Below are 25820 nucleotides of genomic sequence, written 5' to 3'. Positions count from 1 at the left end.
AATTGATTCCTTGCCTGCATTGAAGCGTTTCCCACTCCAAAATTCTCTCAATACTTCATTTTGCTTATTGCTAGACCAATACTCATTAATAAAAGCTGCTTTAAATTCCGCTAATGTTTTACATTTCAACATAACATCAGCTGACCAACGCATGGCGTCACCTGCTAAATGGCTTCTAATAAATGAGATTTTCTCTCGCTCAGACCAAGTTGGTGGAATCACATCTTCAAAATCGTTCCAGAAATCTAGCGGGTGGATATTTTTATCTGGATCGAACCGCAAGAACTGCCGACACCCGATAAAAGCGGCGTTTGCAGCTACAACTTGTTGTATACTACCATTACCAGAAGTTACTGAAGCTACTTTACTCTCAATGTTAGCAATGTTAGTACTGATATTTTCTACTTTCATTTCAACATTATCTACTCTTTGCACAATATGAGTAGTGTCAGTTTTGATTGCTTCTACTTCTGCTTGACATATGTTTACTTTTATATTAACATCTTTAAATCTATCTGAGCACAGTTCAGATTCCGCCTCGATCTTTTCTGTTAACTTGTGCTCCAGCTTCGCATCTTCCATTTGGAAGTCTTTGCGAACCTCAGCGACTTCGGATTTTACTGTTTTATACATTTCAGAAAATTGTTGAGCAACCTTTTTCTTAATATCCTCATGATTGCAATCAATTTTATAATTCAAACTGTCTAGATCCTCTTTCAACTTATTGCAACCAGCCTTGAAGGTATCGTCCATTACCTCCAATCGTTTATTAAAATTTGTTTGGCTGGCCACAATCTCAGACTTTAATTCAGCATTACTGTTTTTGACCTGTTCACTTATTTCAGACTTCAATTCAGCATTCATTCTAGCATTACTGGCTGACATTTCAGCATTATTGGATTCTAATTTATTGTTCATTGCCTCAAACCGCATATTAAAATTTGTTTGACTGGCAGTTATTGCTTGTAATATAACATTTAAATCAACAGCCCCAGCATCTTTGGGTTGCTCACTGGCGGGTTTTTTATCACACTCAGGTGACATAAAACTAGCTCCAACACCAGAATCATCAAAACTAAATGAAACTTCTGATTGATTAGTCATATCTAACTTCTCCTTCTTAAACTCTACCATCTTTGATGACTGTTTCATTTTTAATTCATCAGAGAAACTATCATCCAATAAATTTACCATTTCTACTTTCCGCTTTACTACAGGGGTCTCTATTATTGAATCATTGCCCCTTCGCACACTATTGTCAGGAGACAATACTTCATTTTTCACTTTAACATTACTACCTTCATGCATGTTTATACTTGAAACGTTGTCTGAATTTACAGTTCCCTCAACAGACATAGGTTCTAATTTAAGTTTAAACTCAGTTTCTTTTGGCGGTTCCATCGCCGACAGTCTTTTAGTGCAGGTTAGTAAAATTTTTAACAGCTTTTCACTTAACTTAGTTCCTTCTGCACGACGTATGGCGTTGCCGGCGCGGCGTACCAGGATTCCTGATGCGACGTGGCACGTTGAACTGCAGACGGCTCTCCGACGGCTGTTGTGTGTTTGCGTGGCCCGCAATTGCAGGCGCTACGCCGGCTGCTCCAGCGAACGACTGCGGTGCGGCGAGACTGGCTTCTCGCGATGCCGGCAGCACCGCTAGACTCAGTGCCAGCTCCGTCAATCCAGATGCGTTGTTAATCCAATTGCGTCGTCCACATGCACACGTAACACATTCACTGTTCTATACTCAGTTGCGTGTCGCATTTCACTCGCGAATCCGAATAGTTAAAAATCACTTTCACTTAGTTGTTTCCCGGCCGATGCACCATATGTGGGGCGGCGGTTAAAAGTTTGTAAAAATATAATTTTCTGTATAAATGCTTGCATATCGAATCAGTTTCTAGCTTTTAGTATGTTGTTATTGCTGTCTTTTGCCGTTCTCAACACTGGCTCTCTATTTACTCCGTGACCCCCAGAAAGTGATTTAATAAAACTTGGAGCCAGTAAATAGATATCCTAGTGCCCACTTTACCTGAGAATGTTCTTATAGCTGCAGCTTATAGCTCTGAGGAATTAGGAGATTGTCCGGGATTTCTAATCAAAAACGGTTTTCCAAAATAGTTCAGTATATTCTGAAATTCACTGATAAACAACACAAGTATCCCTACAACCTAACTAACAGAACAGTTCAGAGTCTAATGCGCTGATGCAACTATAAATGTCCGAATTAAATGTTAAAAAAGAATGCTCGCCATAATTTGATGAAAATATTTCATCAAACGCCACGCTAAATATTTGGTAGAATGTCTGTCCCGCGACGGCACGTGAAAATACGACAATACGCAAACTGAAGCTAGTTAATGAAAATCATTCCAGAATTAACACTTCACATAAAATGTCTTCATGGTTCCGCGTATCTCTAGTAACTTAATACGGCACCCGAGGCTGTTTGTAGCAGATACACTGATGCCACGCGACTACCGACACAGATGGCGTGTCATTCAGCGTCTGGAGAGAACTGGGGCCTTGCTTCCTCGCGCAGTGTTCTTATATATAAAGCCGCGGTGCGGACGGCTGAGGGATCGCCTGATCAAATCCGCTCTTCCGACTAGCCGCTGGGCTAGTAACGCACCACTTCAAGTTACATAATAATTTATAGCTTCTTTGGCTGATGGCCGAAGAAGCTCTTAATTTAAACGTGCATTCAGCACGCAGGTAAGTATTGATAATAAAATTTTGACGTGACTAAGTTAAATACTTTGGGCGAGAGAATTAATCTAATTACCCTGCACGCAGCAGATGAGCTCTGAACTGTCCCTTTTGAGATCCGCTATCGCTATAATTTTATAGGTATTAAAAAGAAACTTTACACATTTTCATAATCATAGCGGACCTCCAACCTATTTAAATCTAAACATCCTAGCCTTATTTACTAGCCTACTTAATCTATCTTGCTTCCTTCAGTTTTGAGACGAAAACCAGAAAATCATGAATTTCCACTAAAATCTTAATTTGTGAAATCCAAAGTACTGTTTTTATTAAATCATTATGAAAGATGAATCTAAATATAAATTTTGAAGTCTCTAGCTCTTTTCTGTTGCGCCAATGATTTTTCCAGAAAAACGTCCAAATCTCGGAAATGGCTGAAGTTATCGAACTGATATTTAACACACATTAATTTAATATTATTTCTGACATGCTAGAAAAGTTTTAGTTCATTTGCTTGATTTTTAAGGTATTGCGCAACATTTATGACGTCAGAGCTAGTTACAGCAGACTGGCTGGCACACAATGGAAACTGATGTGAATTTACTACAGCGTGAGTAGGCTGCTTCCCTACAACTGGAAACATGTTGCCTCGTCGGACGAGTCTCGTTTCAAATTCTATCGAGCGAATAAACGTGTACGGGTATGGAGAAAAGCTCATGAATCCATGGACCCTGCGTATCAGCAAGGGACTGTTCAAGCTGGTGGAGGCTCTGTAATTGTGTGGGGCGTGTGCAGTTGGAGTGATATGGGACCCCTGATGCGTCTAGATACGACTCTGGCAGGTGACACGTACGCAGGCATCCTGTCTGATCACACACATCCATTCATTTCCACTGTGCATTCCGACAGACTTGGGCAATTCCAGAAGGACTGTGCGACACTCCACACGTCCAGAATTGCTACAGAGTGGCTCCAGTAACATTCTTCAGCTAACCATCAAACTCCTCAGGCATGACCATAATTGAGCATGCCTGCAACGTGCTGTTCCCCCTCGTACTCTTACGGATTTATGGACAGCTCTGAAGGATTCATTATGTCAGTTCCCTCCAGCACTACTTCAGACATTAGTCGAGTCCGTGCTATGTCGTATTGCGGCACTTCTGCGTGCTCGCGGTCGCTCTGTATGATATTAGGCAGGTGTAACAGTTTCTTTGACTCTTTAGGTGTATTTCCCAGCGTGTGCTAGTTGATGTTGTTGTTGTGGTCTTCAGTCCAGAGACTGGTTTGATGCAGCTCTCCATGCTACTCTATCCTGTGCAAGCTTCTTCATCTCCCAGTACCTACTGCAACCCACATCCTTCTGAATCTGTTTAGTGTACTCATCCCTTGGTCTCCCTCTACGATTTTTACCCTCCACGTTACCCTCCAATACTAAATTGGTGATCCCTTGATGCCTCAGAATATGCCCAACCAACCGATCCCTTCTTCTAGTCAGGTTGTGCCACAAATTTCTCTTCTCTCCAATTCTATTTAGTACCTCCTCATTAGTTTTGTGATCTACCCATCTAATCTTCAGCATTTTTCTGTAACACCACATTTCGAAAGCTTCTATTCTCTTCTTGTCTAAACTATTTATCGCCCACGTTTCCCTTCCATATATGGCTACACGCCATACAAATACTTTCAGAAACGACTTGCTGACTTTTAAATCTAAACTCGATGTTAACAAATTTCTCTTCTTCAGAAACGCTTTCCTTGCCATTGCCAGTCTCGCCAAATATCAAAACTCCTTTACTACTTTAAGTGTCTCATTTCCTAATCTAATTCCGGCAGCATCACCAGATTTAATTCGACTACATTCCATTATACTCGTTTTGCTTTTGTTGATGTTCATCTTATATCCTCCTTTCAGGACACTGTCCATTCCGCTCAACTGCTCTTTTGCTGTCTCTGACAGAATTACAATGTCATCGGCGAACCTCAACGTTTTTATTTCTTCTCCATCGATTTTAATACCTAAACCGAATTTTTCTTTTGATTCCTTCACTGCTTGCTCAGTAAACAGATTGAATAGCATCGGGGAGAGGCTACAACTCTGTCTCACTCCCTTCCCAACCACTGCCTCCCTTTCATGCCCCTCGACTTTTATAACTGGCATATGGTTTCTGTACAAATTGTAAATAGCCTTTCGCTCCCTGTATTTTACCCCTGCCACCTTCAGAATTTGAAAGAGAGTATTCCAGTCAACATTGTCAAAAGCTTTCTCTAAGTCTACAAATGCTAGAAGCGTAGGTTTGCTTAATCTATTTTTTAAGATAAGTCGTAGGGTCAGTAATGCCTCTCGTGTTCCAATATATGTATGGAGTCCAAACTGATCTTCCCCGAGGTCGGCTTCTACCAGTTTTTCCATTCGTCTATAAAGAATTCGCGTTAGTATTTTGCAGCCGTGGCTTATTAAACTGATAGTTCGGTAATTTTCACATCTGTCAACACCTGCTTTCTATGGGATTGGAACTGTTACATTCTTCTTGTAGTCTGAGGGTGTTTCGCCTGTCTCATACATCTTGCTCACTAAATGGTAGAGTTTTGTTAGGCCTGGCTTTCCCAAGGCTGTCATTAGCTCTAATGGGATGTTGTCTACTCCCGGGGCCTTGTTTGGACTTAGGTCTTTCAGTGCTCTGTCAAACTCTTCACGCAGTATCATATCTCCAATGTCGTTTCCATCTACATTCTCTCCCATTTCTATAATATTGTCCTCAAGAACATCGCCCTTGTATGGACCCTCTATATACTCCTTCCACTTTTCTGTTTTGCCTTCTTTGCTTAGTACTGGGTTTCCATCAAAGCTCTTGATATTCATGCAAGTGGTTGTCCTTTCTCCAAAGGTCTCTTGAATTTTTGTGTAGGCAGTATCTATGTTACCCCTAGTGAGATAAGCCTTTACATCCTTACATTTGTCCTCTAGCCATCGCTGCTTATCCATTTTGCACTTCCTGTCGATCTCATTTTTGAGACGTTTGTATTCCTTTTTGCCTGCTTCATTTACTGCATTTTTATATTTTCTCCTTTCATCAATTAAATTCAATATTTCTTCTGTTACCCAAGGATTTCTACCAGCCCTCGTCTTTTTACCTACTTGATCCTCTGCTATCTTTACTACTTCATCCCTCAAAGCTACCCATTCTTCTTCTACTGTATTTCTTTCCCCCATTCCTGTCAATTGTTCCCTTATGCTCTCCCTGAAACCCTGTACAACCTCTGGTTCTTTCAGTTTATTCAGGTCCCATCTCCTTAAATTTCCACCTTTTTGCAGTTTCTTCAGTTTTAATCGACTGGTCATAACCAATAGATTGTGGTCAGAGTCCACATCTGCCCCTGGAAATGTCTTACATTTTAAAACCTGGTTCCTAAATCTCTGTCTTAGCATTATATAATCTACTTGATACCCTAGAACTTAGAACTACTTAAACCTAAATAACCTAAGGACATCACACACATCGATGCCTGAGGCAGGATTCGAACCTGTGACCGTAGCAGTCACGCGGTTCCGGAATGCGGCGCCTAGAACCGCTCGGTCACAACAGCCGGCTCGCCTCGCCTGAGCCCGTCAACACCAACGTTGGACCGTTGATGACTGCAAACATGTTGCCTCGTCCGACGAGTCTCGCTTCAAATTGTATCGAGCAAATGGAGGTATGAGGATACGGAGACAACCTCATGAATCCATGGACTCCGCATGTCCGCACCGGACTGTTCCAGCTGGTGGAGGCTCTGTAGTGGTGTGGGGGGTGTGCAGTTGGAGTGATATGGGGCCCCTGATACGTCTAGATGCGACTCTGGCAGGTGACACGTAGCGTAGGCATCCTGTCTGACCACCTGCATCCATTCATATCCATTGTGCATTCCGACAGACTTGGGCAATTCCAGCAGGACTGTGCGACACTCCACACGTCCAGAATTGCTAGAGTGGCTCCAGTAACATTCTGAGTTTAAACTCTTCAGCTGGCCATCAAACTCCCCAGGCATGAACATTACTGAGCATGCCTTGCAAAGTGCTGTTACCGCTCGTGCTCTTACGAATTTATGGACAGTCCTGAAGGATTCATTGTGTCAGTTCCCTCCAGCACTACTTCAGACATTAGTCGAGTCAATGCTATGTCGTATGGGGCACTTCTGCGTGCTCACACCGTCGCTCTTAGGCAGGTGTACGAGGTTCTTTGGCTCTTAAGTGTATTTCCCAGCTCGTGCTACTTGTTACGTGTGGGTAATTGTAGCGCCAGAGCTGCGGTAGGTAGTCCCTGTAGGTGTCAGGTTTTTGAGGAACTGGCTGCGCTGGAATTCGGGCGCACTGTGGACAGCCCTGGCGGCCGGCCCAGGTAGGGGTGGGCGGCGCCGGGCCCGCAGCTTTGTGCCTCCCCGTACCTGGCCGACCGCCGCAGACAAATCACTTCGCCTGGGTGTCCGCGCCGCTCCCGGGAAGACCCAGCCCGTGTGTCACTGTCTCAGCTCACAGGCCCCCTCTAATCACCGCCGCCGCCGCCGCCCGCCGCCGCCGCCGCCGCCGCCTCCGAGGCAGCCGCCGAAGACCACGGCTCTAGATGACAATTCACTGTTGCAGGTGCTCCAGTTGCCACGACCGGACGTCACACTGATTCTCCACTTTACGTATCCTTGAAATCTACCTGTGTACCTACATCTACACTGCTGCCCATTAAAATTGCTACACCACGAAGATGATGTCCTACAGACGCGTAATTTAACCGACATGAAGAAGATGCTGTGATATCCAAATGATCAGCTTTTCAGAGCATTCACACAAGGTTGGCGCCGGTGGCGACACCTACAACGTGCTGACATGAGGAAAGTTTCCAACCGATTTCTCATACACAAACAGCAGTTGACCGGCGTTGCCTGGTGAAACGTTGTTGTGATGCCTCGTGTAAGGAGCAGAAACGCGTACCATCACGTTTCCGACTTTGAAAAAGGTCCGATTATAGCCTATCGCGATTGCGGTTTATCGTATCGCGACACTGCTGCTCGTGTTGGTCGAATTCCAACGAGTGTTAGCAGCATATGGAGTCGGTGGGTTCAGGAGGGTAATACGGAACGTCGTGCTGGATCCCAACGGCCTCGTATCACTAGAAGTCGAGATGACAGGCATCTTATCCGCATGGCTGTAACGGATCGTGCAGCCACGTCTCGATCCCTGAGTCAACAGATAGGGTCGTTTGCAAGACAACAACCATCTGCACGAACAGTTCGACGACGTTTGCAGCAGCATGGACTATCATCTCGGAGACCACGGCTGCGGTCACCGTTGACGCTGCATCAGAGACAGGAGTGCCTACGATGGTGTACTCGACGACGAACCTGGGTGGAAGAATGGCAAAACGTCATTTTTTCGGATGAAGCCAGGTTCTGTGTACATCATCGTCATGGTCGCATCCGTGTTTGGCGACATCGCGGTGAACACACATCGGAAGCGTGTATTCATCATCGCCATACTTGCGTATCATCCGGCGTGATGGTATGGGGTGCCATTGGTTACACACGTCTTGGTCACTTCTTGTTCGCATTGCCGGCATTTCGAACAGTGGACATTACATTTGAGATGTGATACGACCCGTGGCTCTACCCTTCGTTGGATCCATGCTAAACCCTACATTTCAGCAGGATAATGCTCGACCGCATGTTGCAGGTCATGTACTGGCCTTTCTGGATACAGAAAATGTTCGACTGCTGCCCTGGCCGGCACATTCTCTAGATCTCTCACCAACTGAAAACGTCTCGTCAATGGTGGCCGAGCAACTGGCTCGTCACAATACGCCAGTCGCTACTCTTGATGAACTGTGGTATCGTGTTGAAGCTGCATGGGCAGCTATACCTGTACACGCCATCCAAGCTCTGTTTGACTCAATGTCCGGCGTATCAAGGCCGTTATTACGGCCAGAGGTGGTTGTTCTGGGTATTGATTTCTCAGGATCTATGCACCCAAATTGCGTGAAAATGTAATCACATGTCAGCTCTAGTATAATATATTTGTCCAATGAATACCCGTTTATCATCTGCATTTATTTTTGGTGTAGCAATTTTAATTTCCAGTAGTGTATATTCTGCAAACCACTGTGAAGTCGTGACGGAGAGTACGTCCCACGGAACAAGTTACTTCGTATGGAGTGCGAGAAGAACAACTGTCTAAATGACTCAGATGGTAGAGCACTTGCCCGCGAGAGGCAAAGGTCCCGAGTTCGAGTCTCGGTCGGGCACACAGTTTTAATCTGCCAGGAAGTTTCATATCAGCGCACACTCCGCTGCAGAGTGAAAATCTCATTCTGGAAACATCCCCCAGGCTGTGGCCAAGCCATGTCTCCGCAATATCCTTTCTTTAAGGAGTGCTAGTTCTGCAAGGTTAGCAGGAGAGCTTCTAAAGTTTGGAAGGTAGGAGACGAGGTACTGGCAGAAGTAAAGCTGTGAGTACCGGGCGTGAGTCGTGCTTCGGTAGCTCAGTTGGTAGAGCACTTGCCCGCGAAAGGCGAAGGTCCCGAGTTCGAGTCTCAGTCGGGCACGCAGTTTTAATTTGCCAGGAAGTGTCAGTTGTTCACGTTGTTTTACGGATACAGTATCTCGTAAGCGTCCCCACTGCTCATATCGAACTAACTCTATAAGCAGCCTTTCTCACTTGTCTGACCTTTCCTGCCCACGTCTCATTCGTAATCAGTTACTTACTGAAACATTTCTGTAAAACATTCCTGTACGTCTTTTTTTTTTTTTTTGCACTGCCAGCACTAATTGGACTTAATTTTTTTCAGCGTAAATCGGATCAGCTTTAACGCATTAGAATATTTACCATCTTTCGCTGCCGTAGGATAATTTCTGCCCACTCTGGATTTCTGCAGTACCTACACTTTAATTATAACCTCCCAGAATATCGCTCATCTTTGACTGCCACAAGAAGTAAATGGGTCAATTCTCCTGTGTTTTCGGCCGGCCGGAGTGGCCGTGCGGTTCTATGTGCTACAGTCTGGAGCAGAGCGACCGCTACGGTCGCAGGCTCGAATCCTGCCTCGGGCATTGATGTGTGTGATGTCCTTAGGTTAGTTAAGTTTAATTAGTTCTAAGTCCTAGGCGACTGATGACCTCAGAAGTTAAGTCGAATAGTGCTCAGTGCCATTTGAACCATTTGAACCCGTGTTTTCCTTTGTTAAGGAACATTTAAACAGAGAATTAAGCATTTCTGCTTTCGCTTTCCTGCTCTCAATTTCAGTTCCTATCTCGTCCGTGAATGACTGGACACTTAACTGGAGTGCCACTAACAGCCTTTACATATGAACAGAGTTTATTTAGGTTTTGCGTAAGATCTTTAGACAGTATTCTCCTACGGTAGTCATTGAAGGCCAGCAACTGTCATTCATGATTTAAACACTGTCTCCCTAGGTCCCGGACGTCCTGTGGTTAACTGCTGAAGCATTTAAAACCAAGCGCCAGAGTTTGAAGCACTCTTAAAAGGGTCACATAGTACTAGGTACAGAAAGGTAGTTAAAACCTGAAATTGAAACCAATGAAATTTTTTGGGAAAATTCTAGTGCCGTTCTACAGATCGGAGCGTGGAATGTCAGATCCCTTAATCGGGAAAGTAGGTTAGAAAATTTAAAAAGGGAAATGGATAGGTTAAAGTTGGATATAGTGGGAATTAGTGAAGTTCGATGGCAGCAGGAACAAGACTTTTGGTCAGGTGAATACAGGGTTATAAATACAAAATCAAATAGGGGTAATGCAGGAGTAGGTTTAATAATGAAGAAAACAATAGCAGTGCAAGTAAGCAACTACAAACAGCACAGCGAACGCATTGTTGTGGCCAAGATAGACACGAATCCCACGCCTACGACAGTAGTACAAGTCTATAAGCCAACTAGCGCTGTAGATGACGAAGAAATTGAAGAAATGTATGATGAAATAAAAGAAATTATTCAGGTAGTGAAGGGAGACGAAAATTTAATAGTCATGGGTGACTGGAATTCGGTAGTAGGAAAAGGGAGAGAAGGAAACGTAGTGGGTGAATATGGATTGGGGCTAAGAAATGAAAGAGGAAGCCGCCTGGTAGAATTTTGCACTGAGCATAACTTAATCATAGCTAACACATGGTTCAAGAATCATGATAGAAGGTTGTATACATGGAGGAAGCCTGGAGATACAGACAGGTTTCAGATAGATTATATAATGGTAAGACAGAGATTTAGGAACCAGGTTTTAAATTGTAAGACATTTCCAGGGGCAGACGTTGACTCTGACCACAATCTGTTGGTTATGAACTGTAGATTAAAACTGAAGAAACTGCAAAAAAGTGGTAATTTAAGGAGATGGGACCTGGATAAACAGACTAAACCAGAGGTTGTACAGAGTTTCAGGGAGAGCATAAGGGAACAATTGACAGGAATGGGGGAAAGAAATACAGTAGAAGAAGAATGGGTAGCTTTGAGGGACGAAATAGTGAAGGCAGCAGAGGATCAAGTGGGTAAAAAAGACGAGGGCTAGTAGAAATCCTTGGGTGACAGAAGAAATATTGAATTTAATTGATGAAAGAAGAAAATATAAAAATGCAGTAAATGAAGCAAGCAAAAAGGAATACAAACGTCTAAAAAATGAGATCGACAGGAAGTGCAAAATGGATAAGCATGCATGGCTTGAGGACAAATGTAAGGATGTAGAGGCTTATTTCACTACAGGTAAGATAGATACTGCCTACAGGAAAATTAAAGAGACCTTTGGAGAAAAGAGAACCACCAGCTTGAATATCAAGAGCTCAGATGGAAACCCAGTTCCAAGCAAAGAAGGGAAAGCAGAAAGGTGGAAGGAGTATATAGAGGGACTATACAAGGGCGATGTTCTTGAGGACAATATTATGGAAATGGGAGAGGATGTAGATGAAGATGAAATGGGAGATATGATACTGCGTGAAGAGTTTGACAGAGAACTGAAAGACCTGAGTCGAAACTTGGGAGAGCCAGTCCTGACAAAACTCTACCATCTGGTGAGCAAGATGTATGAGACAGGCGAAATTCCCTCAGACTTCAGGAACAATATAATAATTCCAATCCCAAAGAAAGCAGGTGTTGACAGATGTGAAAATTACCGAACTATCAGTTTAATAAGTCACGGCTGCAAAATACTAACGCGAATTGTTTACAGACGAATGGAAAAACTGGTAGAAGCCGACTTTGGGGAAGATCAGTTTGGATTCCGTAGAAATATGGGAACACGTGAGGCAATACTGACCATACGACTTATTTTAGAAGGTAGATTAAGAAAAGGCAAACCTACTTTTCTAGCATTTGTAGACTTAGAGAAACCTTTTGGCAATGTTGATTGGAATACTCTCTTTCAAATTCTGTAGGTGGCAGGGATAAAATACAGGGAGCGAAAGGCTATTTACAATTTGTACAGAAACCAGATGGCAGTTATAAAAGTCGAGGGGCATGAAAGGGAGGCAGTGGTTGGGATGGGAGTGAGACAGAGTTGTAGCCTCTCCCGATGCTATTCAATCTGTTTATTAGGTATTAAAATCGATGGAGAAGAAGTAAAAACTTTGAGGTTCGCCGATGACATTGCAATTCTGTCAGAGACAGCAAAGGACTTGGAAGAGGAGTTGAACGGAATGGACAGTGTCTTGAAAGGAGGATATAAGATGAACATCAACAAAAGCAAAACGAGGATAATGGAATGTAGTCGAATTAAGTCAGGCGATGCCGAGGGAATTAGATTAGGAAACGAGACACTTAAAGTAGTAAAGAAGTTTTGCTATTTGGGGAGCAAAATAACTTACGATGGTGGAAGTAGAGAGGATATAAAATGTAGACTGGCAATGTCACGGTAAGCGTTTCTGAAGAAGAAAAATTTGTTAACATCGAGTATAGATTTAAGTGTCAGGAAGTCGTTTCTGAAAGTATTTGTATGGAGTGTAGCCATGTATGGAAGTGAAACGTGGACGATAAATAGTTTAGACAAGAAAATAAGTGAAGCTTTCGAAATGTGGTGCTACAGAAGAATGAAGAAGATTAGATGGGTAGATCACATAACTAATGAGGAAGTATTGAATAGAATTGGGGAGAAGAGAAGTTTGTGGCACAACTTGACTAGAAGAAGGGATCGGTTGGTAGGACACGTTCTGGGGCATCAAGGGATCACCAATTTAGTATTGGAGGACAGCGTGGAGGGTAAAAATCGTAGAGGGAGACCAAGAGATGAATACACTAAGCAGTTTCAGAAGGATGTAGGCTGCAGTAGGTACTGGGAGATGAAGAAGCTTGCACAGGATAGAGTAGCGTGGAGAGCTGCATCAAACCGGACACCAGACACCAGTGACTACGAACTTTAATTTGTACGCTAAAGCACAGAAGATGATCATTATGTGATCGAAAATCGATTTGGTAGTTAATAAATCATCAAAATTACGGCCAACGCTGACCTTCCTTGTAATTTTAGCAGTAACAGATCTAATGAATGCGCCAGACACTTGTCGTGTTACACAGGCGTTGCCGACCGTAGCGCCGTATTCTGGCTGTTTACATGTCTCTATACCAGCTTCTTTGGCGCTTCAGTGTATTATTGTGTGTGACTAGATGTACCATAAATGTGATGTATTTATTGTTTTAGTGTGTGTCAGAGGGGTTAGATGGTTCTTGCACGAATTAAACCATAACAGAATCAGAAAATTGTATAGTTTGAAAAATTGGTTGAAAAAGTTGCTAACTCCATCCAGCTCCACATGTCCTGGACGGGCCTGAGTGAAACGAATGTGTCGTGTTGCAGCTGGCCGGCGCTGCGGTGTTCGCCGTGGGCGTGTGGACGCTGGTGGACAAGCAGACGTACATCTCGCTGCTGAGCTCCGCCACGTACGTGGTCGCCGCATGGGTGCTGGTGGTCGCCGGAGCTGTGACCCTGGCGGTCGCCTTCCTCGGCTGCTGCGGGGTGTGGCGCGAGAACCGCTGCCTGCTGCTCATCGTGAGTACCACACTGCTGGCCATTAAAATTGCTACACCACGAAGATGACGTGCTACAGACGCGAAATTTATACGACAGGAAGAAGATGCTGTGACATGCAAATGATTAGCTTTTCAGAGCATTCACACAAGCAGTTATTCGGCTTGGCACTGATTGACTGAGTTCTTGGATGTCGTCTTGAGGGATATCGTGACGAATTCTGTTCAATTTGCGCGTTAGATCGTCAAAATCACGAGCTGGTTGCAGGGTCCTGCCCGTAATGCTCAAAGCGTTCTCAACCGGAGAACGATCCAGCGACCTCGCTGGCCAAGGTAATATCTAGTAAGCACGAGGACAAGCATTAGAAACTCTTGCCATGCATGGGCGGGCATTATCTTGCTGAAATATAACCTGTGACCGTACGGATTGTATGAGAATGTACATGTGATGTGGATGACGAAATAAAACACAATCTCTCTCATCAACTCTGCCGAAAATCAAAGTACTAAACTGTTCACAAGTTCTGTATCAGATCGGAACCCCTATATGCTACTGCAAGAAAAGATTTACCCACACATTACACAGCGAAACACTTCAGTGGGCCCCCGTAAATGTAGTTGGACCTATAACTTAGGCTACGTTTCGTCTATGGGGCGCGAACTCACATTCCACGCAATGTACCGATTGTTGTTGTGGTCTTCAATTCAGAGATTGGTTTGATGCAGCTCTCCATGCTACTCTATCCTGTGCAAGCTTCTTCATCCTCCAGTACCTACTGCAACCTACATCCTTCTGTTTAGTGTATCTATCTCTTGGTCTCCCTCTACGATTTTTACCCCCCGCGCTGCCTTCCAATACTAAATTCGTGATCCCTTGATGCCTCAGAACATGTCCTACCAACCGATCCCTTCTTCTAGTCAAGTTGTGCCACAAACTTCTCTTCTCCCCAATTCTATTCAGTACCTCCTCATTAGTTACGTGATCTACCCATCTAATCTTCAGCATTCTTCTGTAGCACCACATTTCGAAAGCTTCTATTCTCTTCTGGTCCAAACTATTTATCGTCCATGTTTCACTTCCATACATGGCTACACTCCATGCAAATACTTTCAGAAACGACTTCTTGACACTTAAATCTATACTCGCTGTTAACAGATTTCTCTTCTTCAGAAACGCTTTCCTTGCCATCCCCAGTCTACATTTTGTATCCTCTCTACTTCGACCATCATCAGTTATTTTGCTCCCCAAATAGCAAAACTCATCTACTATTTTCAGTGACTCATTTCCTAATCCAATTCCCTCAGCATCACCTGAATTAATTCGACTACATTCCATTATCCTCGTTTTGCTTTTGTTGATGTTCGTCTTATATCCTCCTTTCAAGACACTCTCTATTCCATTCAACTGCTCTTCCAAGTCCTTTGCTGTCCCTGACAGAATTAAAATGTCATGGGTGAATTTCAGAGTTTTTATTTCTTCTCCGTGGATTTTAATTCCTACTCCGAATTTTTCTTTTGTTTCCTTTACTGCTTGCTCAATATACAGATTGAATAACATCGGGGATAGGCTACAGCCCTGTCTCACTCCCTTCCCTACCACTGCTTCCCTTTCATACCCCTCGACTCTTATAACTGCCATCTGGTTTCTGTACAAATTGTAAATAGCCTTTCGCTCCCTGTATTTTACCCCTGGCACCTTCAGAATTTGAAAGAGAGTATTCCAGTCAACATTGTCAAAACCTTTCTCTAAGTCAACAAATGCTAGAAACGTAGGTTTACCTTTCCTTAATCAGTCTTCTAAGATAAGTCGTAGGGTCAGTATTGCCTCACGTGTTCGAACATTTCTACGGAATCCAAACTGATCTTCCCCGAGGTCAGCTTGTACCAGGTTTTCCATTCGTCTGTAAAGAAGTCGCGTTAGTATTTTGCAGCCGTGGATTATTAAAATGATAGTTCGGTAATTTTCACATCTGTCAGCACCTGCTTTCTTTGGGATTGGAATTATTATATTCTTCTTGAAGTCTGAGGGTATTTCGCCTGTCTCATACATCTTGTTCACCAGATGGTAGAGTTTTTTCAGGACTGGCTCTGCCAAGGCTGTCAGTAGTTCTAATGGAATGTTGTCCACTCCCGGGGCCTTGTTTCGACTCAGGTCTTTCAGTGCTCTGTCAAACTCTTCACGCAGTATCGTATCTCCCATTTCATCTTTATCTACGTCCTCTTCCATTTCCATAATATTGTCCTCAAGTACATCGCCCTTGTATAAACCCTCTATATACTCCTTCCACCTTTCTGCTTTCCCTTCTTTGCTTATAACTGGGTTTCCATCTGAGCTCTTGATATTCATGCAAGTGGTTCTCTTTCTCCAAAAGTCTCTTTAATTTTCCAGTAGGCAGTATCTATCTTACCCCTATTGAGATAAGCCTCTACATCCTTACATTTGTCCTCTAGCCATCGCTGCTTAGCCATTTTGCACTTCCTGTCGATCTCATTTTTGATACGTTTGTATTCCTTTTTGTCTGCTTCATATACTGCATTTTTATATTTTCTGCTCTCATCAATTAAATTCAATATATCTTCTGTTACCCAAGGATTTCCACTAGCTCTCGTGTTTTTTCCTACTTTATCCTCTGCTGCCTTCACTATTTCATCTCTCAAAGCTACCCGTTCTTCTTCTACTGTGTTTCTTTCCCCCATTCCTGTCAATCGTTCCCTAATGCTCCCATGATACTCTCGACACCCTCTGGTCTGTCAGTTTATCCAGGTCCCATCTCCTGAAATTCCCAGATGATCCATAAACGTATTTCATTTAAATGCACGCAGGAGTTGCTGTGCAAACGCCGCCCAAGCGATCACGTTTCCTTTTTTTCCCTTTTTTTAAGGTTTTACACATTAGGCTTTATTTCCAGTAAGAACATGGAAAGATTGAAAGTCAGAGTTCACAATAAATTAATTTCAGAGCCTGACCGAGTATCTTAAGATCATGGAGGTGTCTGAATAAACCACAATTATCTTTAGAAAACAGTTAAAGCTCCACAGTATCTCAATCTATAAATTACACGATGGCTACACATTGAAACCTCCTAAGTGGAGCTTGTAGAACACGCAACCCGAAAAATAACAAGTCCACTGGATTCCAAAAAGCAGGAACTCTGAATTATTCAAACACGCGAAATAGCGGTTATTTAATCACTTATCACATACAACTTTCTCGAAACAGAGACTAACACAACCTGACCGCCTCCAATAGCGTCCAAACATCGAATCCCATCCAAAATGCTGCTTTTCACCCAGGAAACCTCGGTCAAGCACGACTAAAGTAAATTAAACTACTGAACATGAAAATTTCTGAAATTCTATTTTAATCTGTTATACAGATATGATACACCAAATCACAGAGAAATTTTCTGATAAATATTATGCTGTTTCCAGTTTTCTTATATCTGCTATAGTTTATTAATAAACACTAATTGCTATGGTTTTCCTGCATTTTCAGATTTAGAAATGCAAATGTTAACATTATACAGTATCTATCTAAGTATATACAGTATCTAGCTACTTTTAATGTTCCTCTATTTGTTTAGCAAGAAAAGCACTTAACTGCGCAAAATCCACTGTTCGGCCTCTCAGTTAAATACACGAACAATTTCCGTAAATTTACTATCGCATTCCGATGAAGCTCTACGAAATATATCCATAGGCGCCTCGTTTATTGCAGTCGCATACTGATTTGCCGCGATATTCACTTTTACAGTTCAGAAATTATTTACAACGTTTAACCGACAATAACTAATGCGGATATCGAAGGCGCGTCTTCACACTCATAAACGTTCATCTTTTCCGCTTCAAATGAGCCTACTGGCTCTTCAGTGACACATATTTATTAATTTTGGGGTTTAATTTTGCACTGGATACGAAAAGCGGCATGAGAAATGAGCAGCCATTCTGCTGTCCAACGGACGGGTTTTCCCAGTCCTGTGGTCACCTTATCGGCCGGTGTAAATCCAGCGACAACCCCATCTGTGGAGCATAGTGTGAAACTGGCCCTCCACATACTCCTGTCAAACTGATTTCAGCAGTCGATACGAATATGACCCAATCTTAGCCACCATCTGTGCGTCTGCGGTCACGTTTTTGTTACTGAATAAAGTGTCTCTTCCTTTTACAACAGACTGTCGCGTTACAAAGCCCAGGATGGCCTGCCATGAAGGGCGATAAAATGGGGCCTACGATGTCGTCGACGTACCACTACGTCGTAAGGGTGTTACCGGTAACAACCATACGGCTCCTGCTACAAAAAGAAATGCCACCACAGACCATCAGTCCTGGTTGTCAGACCATATAGGGGGCGACCCTCACGTTGGTATCCTATCACAGTCCGGGGCGCCTCCAGACACGTCTTCGGCCTGGAGTCTCACTGACGACACCCCCGGGATAACAAGGCCGTCCAGCAGTGTTGGTGACGTCACACTAAGCGGCCCACAGCCGACGCAGCAGCCCACGGACACCTTCGTACAGACGCGACTGATGCTAACGATCTTCTGTCCGTCATACAGAAAGGAGCCAACTATAATTCCAACCAAACACCAAATTATATACATTCTTGTAAACAGCATAAAGGTTCATATCGAAATACCGATTACATATACGGGCAGGAATAAGTTTAATCGATTGAGGAACTTTGCCACTGTTTTATAATTGTCAGAACACTATTTAGCTTTAAAACTCGCATGCAGGTGGTGACAAATGCCAACTGACAGCAGGACTTAACATTTTCAAGCTATTACACTGAAAGTAAATTATCTTAAACACTGCCATACATAGCAGAACCCTCACAACTTTCGTTTACAATAAGGTAACAAGAGTTCGCTTTATCTCATAAAACACATGACTATTGTTAATTTACTCATATGTTCATGGTGACAGCTCTTTTCAAGAATTTTTACAAGTGTATTCCCAGTAATAAAGAATGTAAACAAAAGATAGATATCAAATATTCTCCTTTTAACATAGACATCACTGAACACAAGATTCTGTCTTGCACTGTGATACTAAGGGACTGCTCTTTCCTTTAAGAAAAGCCTGACAATTTGAAGTTCACTCTGCTATTGAAGATACACTTCTTGAAACAATATTAAAAATGTTATGAAAGGTAAGGAAATGAAAAACAACCAAGTGCATTACATGTAAGAATGTGAGCAAAAGGCTGAGGCTCTCTTTACTTAGCATTTTCAATCTCTCTACAGCTTATTTCCTTTTCCACATAGAAATCACCAACTGCAAGTCCCATTATTGCTGTCTGTTACTAACAAAGTGCTTTTCTATTTAGAAAACCTGACAATTTGATGTTCATTCTGGTACTGAAGATAGACACTTTTCAGAGGAGTTCTAGAACCTATTCCTGCCCGTATATGTAATCGTTATTTCGTTATGAACCTTTATGCTGTTTACAAGAATGTATATAATTTGGTGTTTGGTTGGAATTATAGTTCGCTCCTTTCTGTATGACGGACAGAAGATCGTTAGCATCAGTCGCGTCTGTACGGAGGTGTCCGTGGACTGCTGCGTCGGCTATGGGCCGCTTAGTGTGACGTCACTAACACTGCTGGGCGGCCTTGTTGTCCCGGGGGTGTCGCTCATTGACTGGCGTAGAACTGTCTTCAGTGATGAGTCCCGCTTCGAACTGAGCAACGATGACTGGCAAAGACGTGTCTGGGGAGGCCCCAGATAGTGGTGGCATAGCGACCTGGCTGTTGTCCACCACACAGCCCGACAACCGGGAGTGGTGTCAGGGGTGACATTTCATTTTATAGCACTTCGGTTGTCATGGGCGCCATCCCTACATCACAGCGGTACGTTGACGATACTCTACGCCCGTTTTGCTGCCCTTCGTAGCAAACCATCCTGGGCTTACATTCCAGCAAGGTACTGCCCGCCCAGTCATGACGAGAGTTTCTACTGCTTGCCTTCGTGCTTATCAAACTCTACCTTGTCCATCAAGGTCGGAGTATCCACACCTAACTGAGAACGTTTGGGGCGTTGTGGGGAGGATCCTCCAACCAGCTCCGGATTTTACCTGACCCACCAGGCGGGCAGAATTTGGCAGGAGAACAACCGGTAGCTCTAACGACCAGCACCAAGCCAAATAAGTGTTTGCGTGAGGGCTAGAGGCGGACCAACCCTTTAGTGACTTGCTCAATTGGCGAAGCTCTTTGTCTTGAATAAATCATCCAATTTTTCTGCAACTGTATTAATTTGTTTGTCTGTACAAGTACATCACATCTACCGATATCCGTCCCATTTGGATAATTCCTTCGTGGTGCGTCGCTTTTTGTCTTAGTGTATTTTATTTTTTCACCATGGGAGATAGAATTCCACAATTTCTACACCAACGTAACATTTTATTCTCAGGTAACTAGGCCTTGAAGAGATAAATTTTTTGACACTTCATTTACACAGATAGCGACAGATATTCGTGAAGTATTTCAATTTTCTCCCATATCAGTAATTATGTTTTTCTTAACTACCCCGATTATTTTCAAGTACTTAATTATCTATTTTTCTTAACAGCTCAATTTGATATCCATTTTGTCCACTTACAACACTTCGTCTGGCTCTGAAAATTTTGACAAAATTTTCCTCTCAAATCATTAATTAATTTTTTCTTATTATCCTGGTTACTTTCAAACAATTAAATCGTTCTGTACGAAACTAGATCTCATGCTGATCAGTTTGCTACCCCATTTGTCCATTTCCTACTCCTAGTTTCAATATGGAAATTCGGACAAAAACTCATTGCGCAATTTCTAGAGAGCCTTATTTTCGCTCCTACGTAATTACAGTGGCCTCGCGTGTTGCGTGTAGAAGGGTAGTTCAGAATGTAACGACCTATCTACCTAATGCGCATTCCCATTGTGCAGAGTCCAAGGACGAATTGTTTCCTCGACATCTTGTCTCATCGTTGTGTGAGAAGCAGTCGAAACATCTTGTCACCGTCCATTCTGTGAATGTTTAATAAGACTGTTTGACAGAAAGTGAAGCCTGAATATGTGTTAGTCGATTTTTGAGTGCTCAGATGAAACCTGTAGAAAATGGTGTTGAATAGGCATCAACGAACAAACTCGACTGGGACTTCAGTTATTCATCGCGGATTTTTTTGGACACTCAAGTGAACGATGAAATCGTGTTAACATTTTTTAACGAAGGTCAAAGAGGTTCTGGTCTGAAAGCGTCTTGGAAACGATGCCGGGATGAAAATACAGTGAACCAATGGTTTAATAGTTGCAGCAGATGAGTACGACACGGAAATTCGAAACATAGTGGATCGATATCATAATTTTCTTTAAGTAACGATGATAATTATATACAGAAGTAAAGTAACATTCAACATTTTTTGTTACCATACATTTCTTCTATTTATTATACCAAATGGCCACCTTTTTCTTGGGTTACAAACATAATGCACATAAATCACGGCCCAAATTAAAATCCCTTACAAATAATTAACTGTTTGAAACCCAACCACCACAAGCTAGGAATAACGTCAAATACGCTCGTATACCCAAATATGAGAAACTGAAAAGCAGTGTGTGTTACTAAAAATCTTTTTAATATCCAAGAAGCTCTTAAAGTATTTACAATTTGCGTTTGGAGAGAGGGAGATATGTGAAGTCAGTATCCTGTTCCCGACACGTGAAGGGAATCCAATAGTTTCAGTGCAAGGCCTTCGGTAAATCAATTTCATCAACTGGAACAGCGTCTGAAGTGTTAGTTTCCAAATGAATCTTTTGGCCACTTAAAATGTATTTTCATGGAAATTCATAAAAGTCTCAAAAACCAGCGGTTGAGGAGTTTCAACTGGTGAATACCTAAATACGTCGTTAGTAATAAACAACTTTTTCACTTACTTGTTTGTTTATTGTTTAGCAAGTTTCTCCTATGATTATGAGATCAAAAAATAGTTTTATTTCATTAATAAAATGTAAAAGAATCGTATATTTAAGAACTGAAAATTAAATAAATCCCCAAATATCTGCAGGCAGTCGCTAGGAAAACTGATTGCGTGCAGTTAACATTCACAAGTTGCAGTTAAACTTATACCACAATTTTCGCATTCAAAAATTAAACTACATGTGGTGCTGTAATGACCTTGTGAACCCTACACGGAACACTGATTCCAGCATAATTAAAGACAAAGCTCAAAACCTCCACAGACAAAACGGAGACAGAATAGGCTCGCACTAAAGCACTCACCATGCACTGTGAACCTCCCCCCAGCAAACTCAAGCAGATTAAGGAAAACCAGTTTCTGGCTGCAGACAAAAGGAAGCCCCCCCTACCCAAGAGTGCCCGTATTCGGGGCCAAGACGAAAGGGGGGGGGGGGGTTGCGGAGCCCTTCCCCCTATCTTTCAGGGAAAGAAAAAAATATAGTGTTTGCATGTGTTTTTCTTTCAGAATATGATTTCAAAGTTGGTATTACGCAGGTTTATGATAGTGTTGCAACTGGTCCTTTATTGTGGCTAGTTAGAAGTCGGCTTTTGTCTTCCAAAATATTAAAAATACTTCATATCCCCCACCCCCAGTTTACCCCCCCACCCCCTTACAAACTATCGTATGGGCGCTCTTGCTCTTAGGCCAAGTGGTCTGGAAATGTCTCACCCTCTCTGTTTCGGCGATACATGGCACAGTTCTCAACACTGTAATGAAAATGTGGAGCCGAAAAACGTACGTAAATATACTGTAGCAATCACTACGTCACGGTTTTTTGTAGTAGACACTCATGCACATCTCAAGACTGGTCGGAAATGACGACGCCAAATAAAATATAAATCAGATAATAGTCTCCACAGACTCGAAAATGATGTATCCCAATTCTTCTAAAACAGCAGCTGCCAGTAAAATGTTAAGTTCAAACACTTTATATGTGAACAGAATGAGATTTTCACTCTGCAGCAGAGTGTGCGCTGATATGAAACTTCCTGGCAGATTAAAACTGTGTGCCCGACCGAGACTCGAACTCGGGACCTTTGCCTTTCGCGGGCAAAGGCAAAGGTCCCGAGTTCGAGTCTCGGTCGGGCACACAGTTTTAATCTGCCAGGAAGTTTCATATCAGCGCACACTCCGCTGCAGAGTGAAAATCTCATTCTGGAAACATCCCCCAGGCTGTGGCTAAGCTATGTCTCCGCAATATCCTTTCTTTCAGGAGTGCTAGTTCTGCAAGGTTCACAGGAGAGCTTCTGTAAAGTTTGGAAGGTAGGAGACGAGATACTGGCAGAAGTAAAGCTGTGAGACCGGGCGTGAGTCGTGCTTCGGTAGTTCAGATGGTAGAGATCTTGCCCGCGAAAGGCAAAGGTCCCGAGTTCGAGTCTCGGTCGGGCACACAGTTTTAATCTGCCAGGAAGTTTCACTTTATATGTGAATTGAAGGTGGAAGACAGGGGAACGGAAAGGAAAGGAAAGGGATTACTGATGTCAGCTACATCTGGATATTACACGGAATCAGCAGCGACGAGTGAAAATGTGTGCCGGACCGATATTCGAACCCGGGATTCCCTGCTTAATTTCTTTGTTATTGTTCGATGCATTCGGTCGTGTTGGACGTCAAATGACCACCGAATGAAGTTGATTGTTGATCCATTCACTCAGTTTTCTTTATTATAGAGAACAGCTCTCTGACCAGGTACGCTGAGCTACGATGCCGGGAACTTAGTATGCAGATGCGTCAACCACTGCGCCACCCGGACACAGTTTTTACCGCAACTGCGCGGACTATCCCGGCACGCTTCGCGGCCGATCCACATTCCCACTGAGCGCCACCTGCCCACAGCCCCTGTCCATTTCCTCCACCCCCGCTACTCTGAGATTCCCGCAGGAGGTTGGACGTATTCGTACATCCACACTGAAGATGGCAGATCCATTGCCCATCTAGGTGAATCAGTTATATGAATGTGTACATGTCCGAAAGAACAGACACCACGCATTCATATAATTCATACACTTTGCCTAACTAAACGAAAGATATAAATTCTCTCCAGTACTTAATTCTATGGGCTGGAAGAAGAATATACTCGGTAGTTCCATTTAAAAAAGTTTAAAACTATCATCACATAGTACCGGATCTTCTGTGCATCCCGTCCCCCACGCGGATCCTCTATGACCTGATTCCTTTCCCCCATCTGCTCCTATTCCTTGAACATAACCGCATACTCTACACCTCCCATTGCCTTGATCTCCTTCATCCCCTGGCTGCTCCTCTCCTCTCCAATCCCTACCCTCTGCCGTGCCTTCACCGTTGTGTCCCCCCTACCCTCCACCTCTACACCACCTCCTTTCCCAAGGTGGCTTCCATCAAGTCCCCCTCCCGGATGATGCCCTCTCTCCCTCCATTTACCCCTCCTATCAACTCTGATCCTCACCTCTCCCTCCTTTCCTCTGTCCTTTCAGCGAGCTCCCTCTCCCCCCCCTGTTCCATCCTGTTTTTTCACCACTAACCCTCTCTCTGCCTCCCTTCTCCCTCCCCCCTCCTGAGTCCTTTGGCATTTCCCTTCTCTGCCTTTCCCCACTCCCTCTCGCATCTACCCAGCCCCTCCCCCGCTCTTACGAGTCCTCGTCCTCTGTCAGCTCCTTCCCCACCCCCCACCCCCACTTCGTTTTTCCTCTCCTTCCGCCTTTTCTTTCCCATCATCTGTCCAGGTTCCACCCATCTGCCCTAGGCTGTGGTGTGTCATATTTGTGCCAACCTTTTAGTGCAGTATTCAAGTGAGTGTTCAGTGTTCGTGCGTCTTTTCCAAAGTGTTGCGAACAGAAATCATGCTGTTGCTGGGTTGGTTGGGTTGTTTGGGGGAAGAGACCATACAGCGAGGTCATCTGTCTCATCGGATTAGGGAAGGACGGGGAAGGAAGTCGGCCGTGCCCTTTCAAAGGAACCATCCCGATATTTCCCTGAAGCGATTTAGGGAAATCACAGAAAACCTAAATCAGGATGGTCGGCCGCGGGATTGCACCGCTATCACTGAGTGTGATTTTTATATCTCTTGCGAACAGAAACCAGACTGTCACAGTGTTTTTTAATTGTCTGTCTCTTATTGTACCCGTCTGCTTCTTGTATATTTTATTAGCATCGCCAACCCTTTGTTTTATCTTTTAAGTTCCACAATTTTCCGCCATTTTACCATTTAAGTCACCGATTTTATCGCCTGCTTTTATTGTTTAGTATCTTCATCTTTTTAAAACAAAGTCTGTAGGCTGAAGAGCGGCATACTAAGCTGCTGCCAGCTCTCCCCCTTTGGGGGCAATCGAAATTCAATAAAGGGAAAAGAAGGCTCTTCTGTCTGGATGCTCGTATGTTTTTATGAATTTTATTTCTAAACCCGCAGCCGTCTTCCTCCTACAGTACTCGAATAATTTTTGGTTGTTTCAGTACACCTACTTGCTGCTGCTCATTTTCCTGCTCGAGGCGATGGTGGGCGTCCTGGCGTACGTATACGAGAGTAGAGTGCACGACGAGCTATCAGCGAATCTGAACAGCACATTTATTCAATCGTACAACGTCGACACGGACAAAACAGCAGCCATTGATCAGATGCAGCAACAGGTAAGGTTATAAATTTGTGAGAGATAACAGTACCATGTTGATGTAACTAGCCCTTGGGTGCTGTAGGTGTCTGCCTTAAAAATAAAATTCAGATAAAGAGTATCGTGATCCAGATTTAATATTTCGTTGAGCACTTAAAAATAATTGTAAACATCCTGAGATACTTTATGTCACAAATGTCCAAACCACTGTCAGTTTCACGATCTACGGCGACACTTCAATCATGAAGCCCCAGAGTAGAAATCAGTGTAAGACTTTTATGAATAAACTTGCTTAGTGCTTTGCTAGCTGAGTGTCGGCCGGAGTGGCCGAGCGGTTCTAGGCGCTACAGTCTGGAACCGCGCGACCGCTACGGTAGCAGGTTCGAATCCTGCCTCGGCCATGGATGTGTGTGATGTCCTTAGGTTAGTTAGGTTTAAGTAGTTCTAAGTTCTAGGGGAGTGATAACCTCAGAAGTTAAATCCCATAGTGCTCAGAGCCATTTGAACCATTTGCTAGCTGAGACATTCACTCTCAACTTATATGCTGCACCAGACTAATAG

The 25820-nt window shown here is 43.4% G+C and overlaps 1 protein-coding gene across 1 annotated transcript in view; it reads left to right on the top strand.

The window, feature by feature from the left end:
• LOC126474557 (CD151 antigen-like) overlaps positions 1-25820 on the top strand; it is a 136994-nt gene that overhangs the window by 95608 nt on the left and 15566 nt on the right. Inside the window, exons 3-4 of the mRNA XM_050102032.1 lie at positions 13516-13707; positions 25105-25278. Of these exons, the coding sequence (XP_049957989.1) occupies positions 13516-13707; positions 25105-25278 (366 nt within the window). The remainder of the gene's footprint in view (positions 1-13515; positions 13708-25104; positions 25279-25820) is intronic.

The sequence above is a fragment of the Schistocerca serialis genome, chromosome 4, assembly GCF_023864345.2.
Source record: "Schistocerca serialis cubense isolate TAMUIC-IGC-003099 chromosome 4, iqSchSeri2.2, whole genome shotgun sequence".
Lineage (NCBI taxonomy): Eukaryota > Metazoa > Arthropoda > Insecta > Orthoptera > Acrididae > Schistocerca > Schistocerca serialis.
This window is presented reverse-complemented; position numbering and strand designations above follow the sequence as displayed.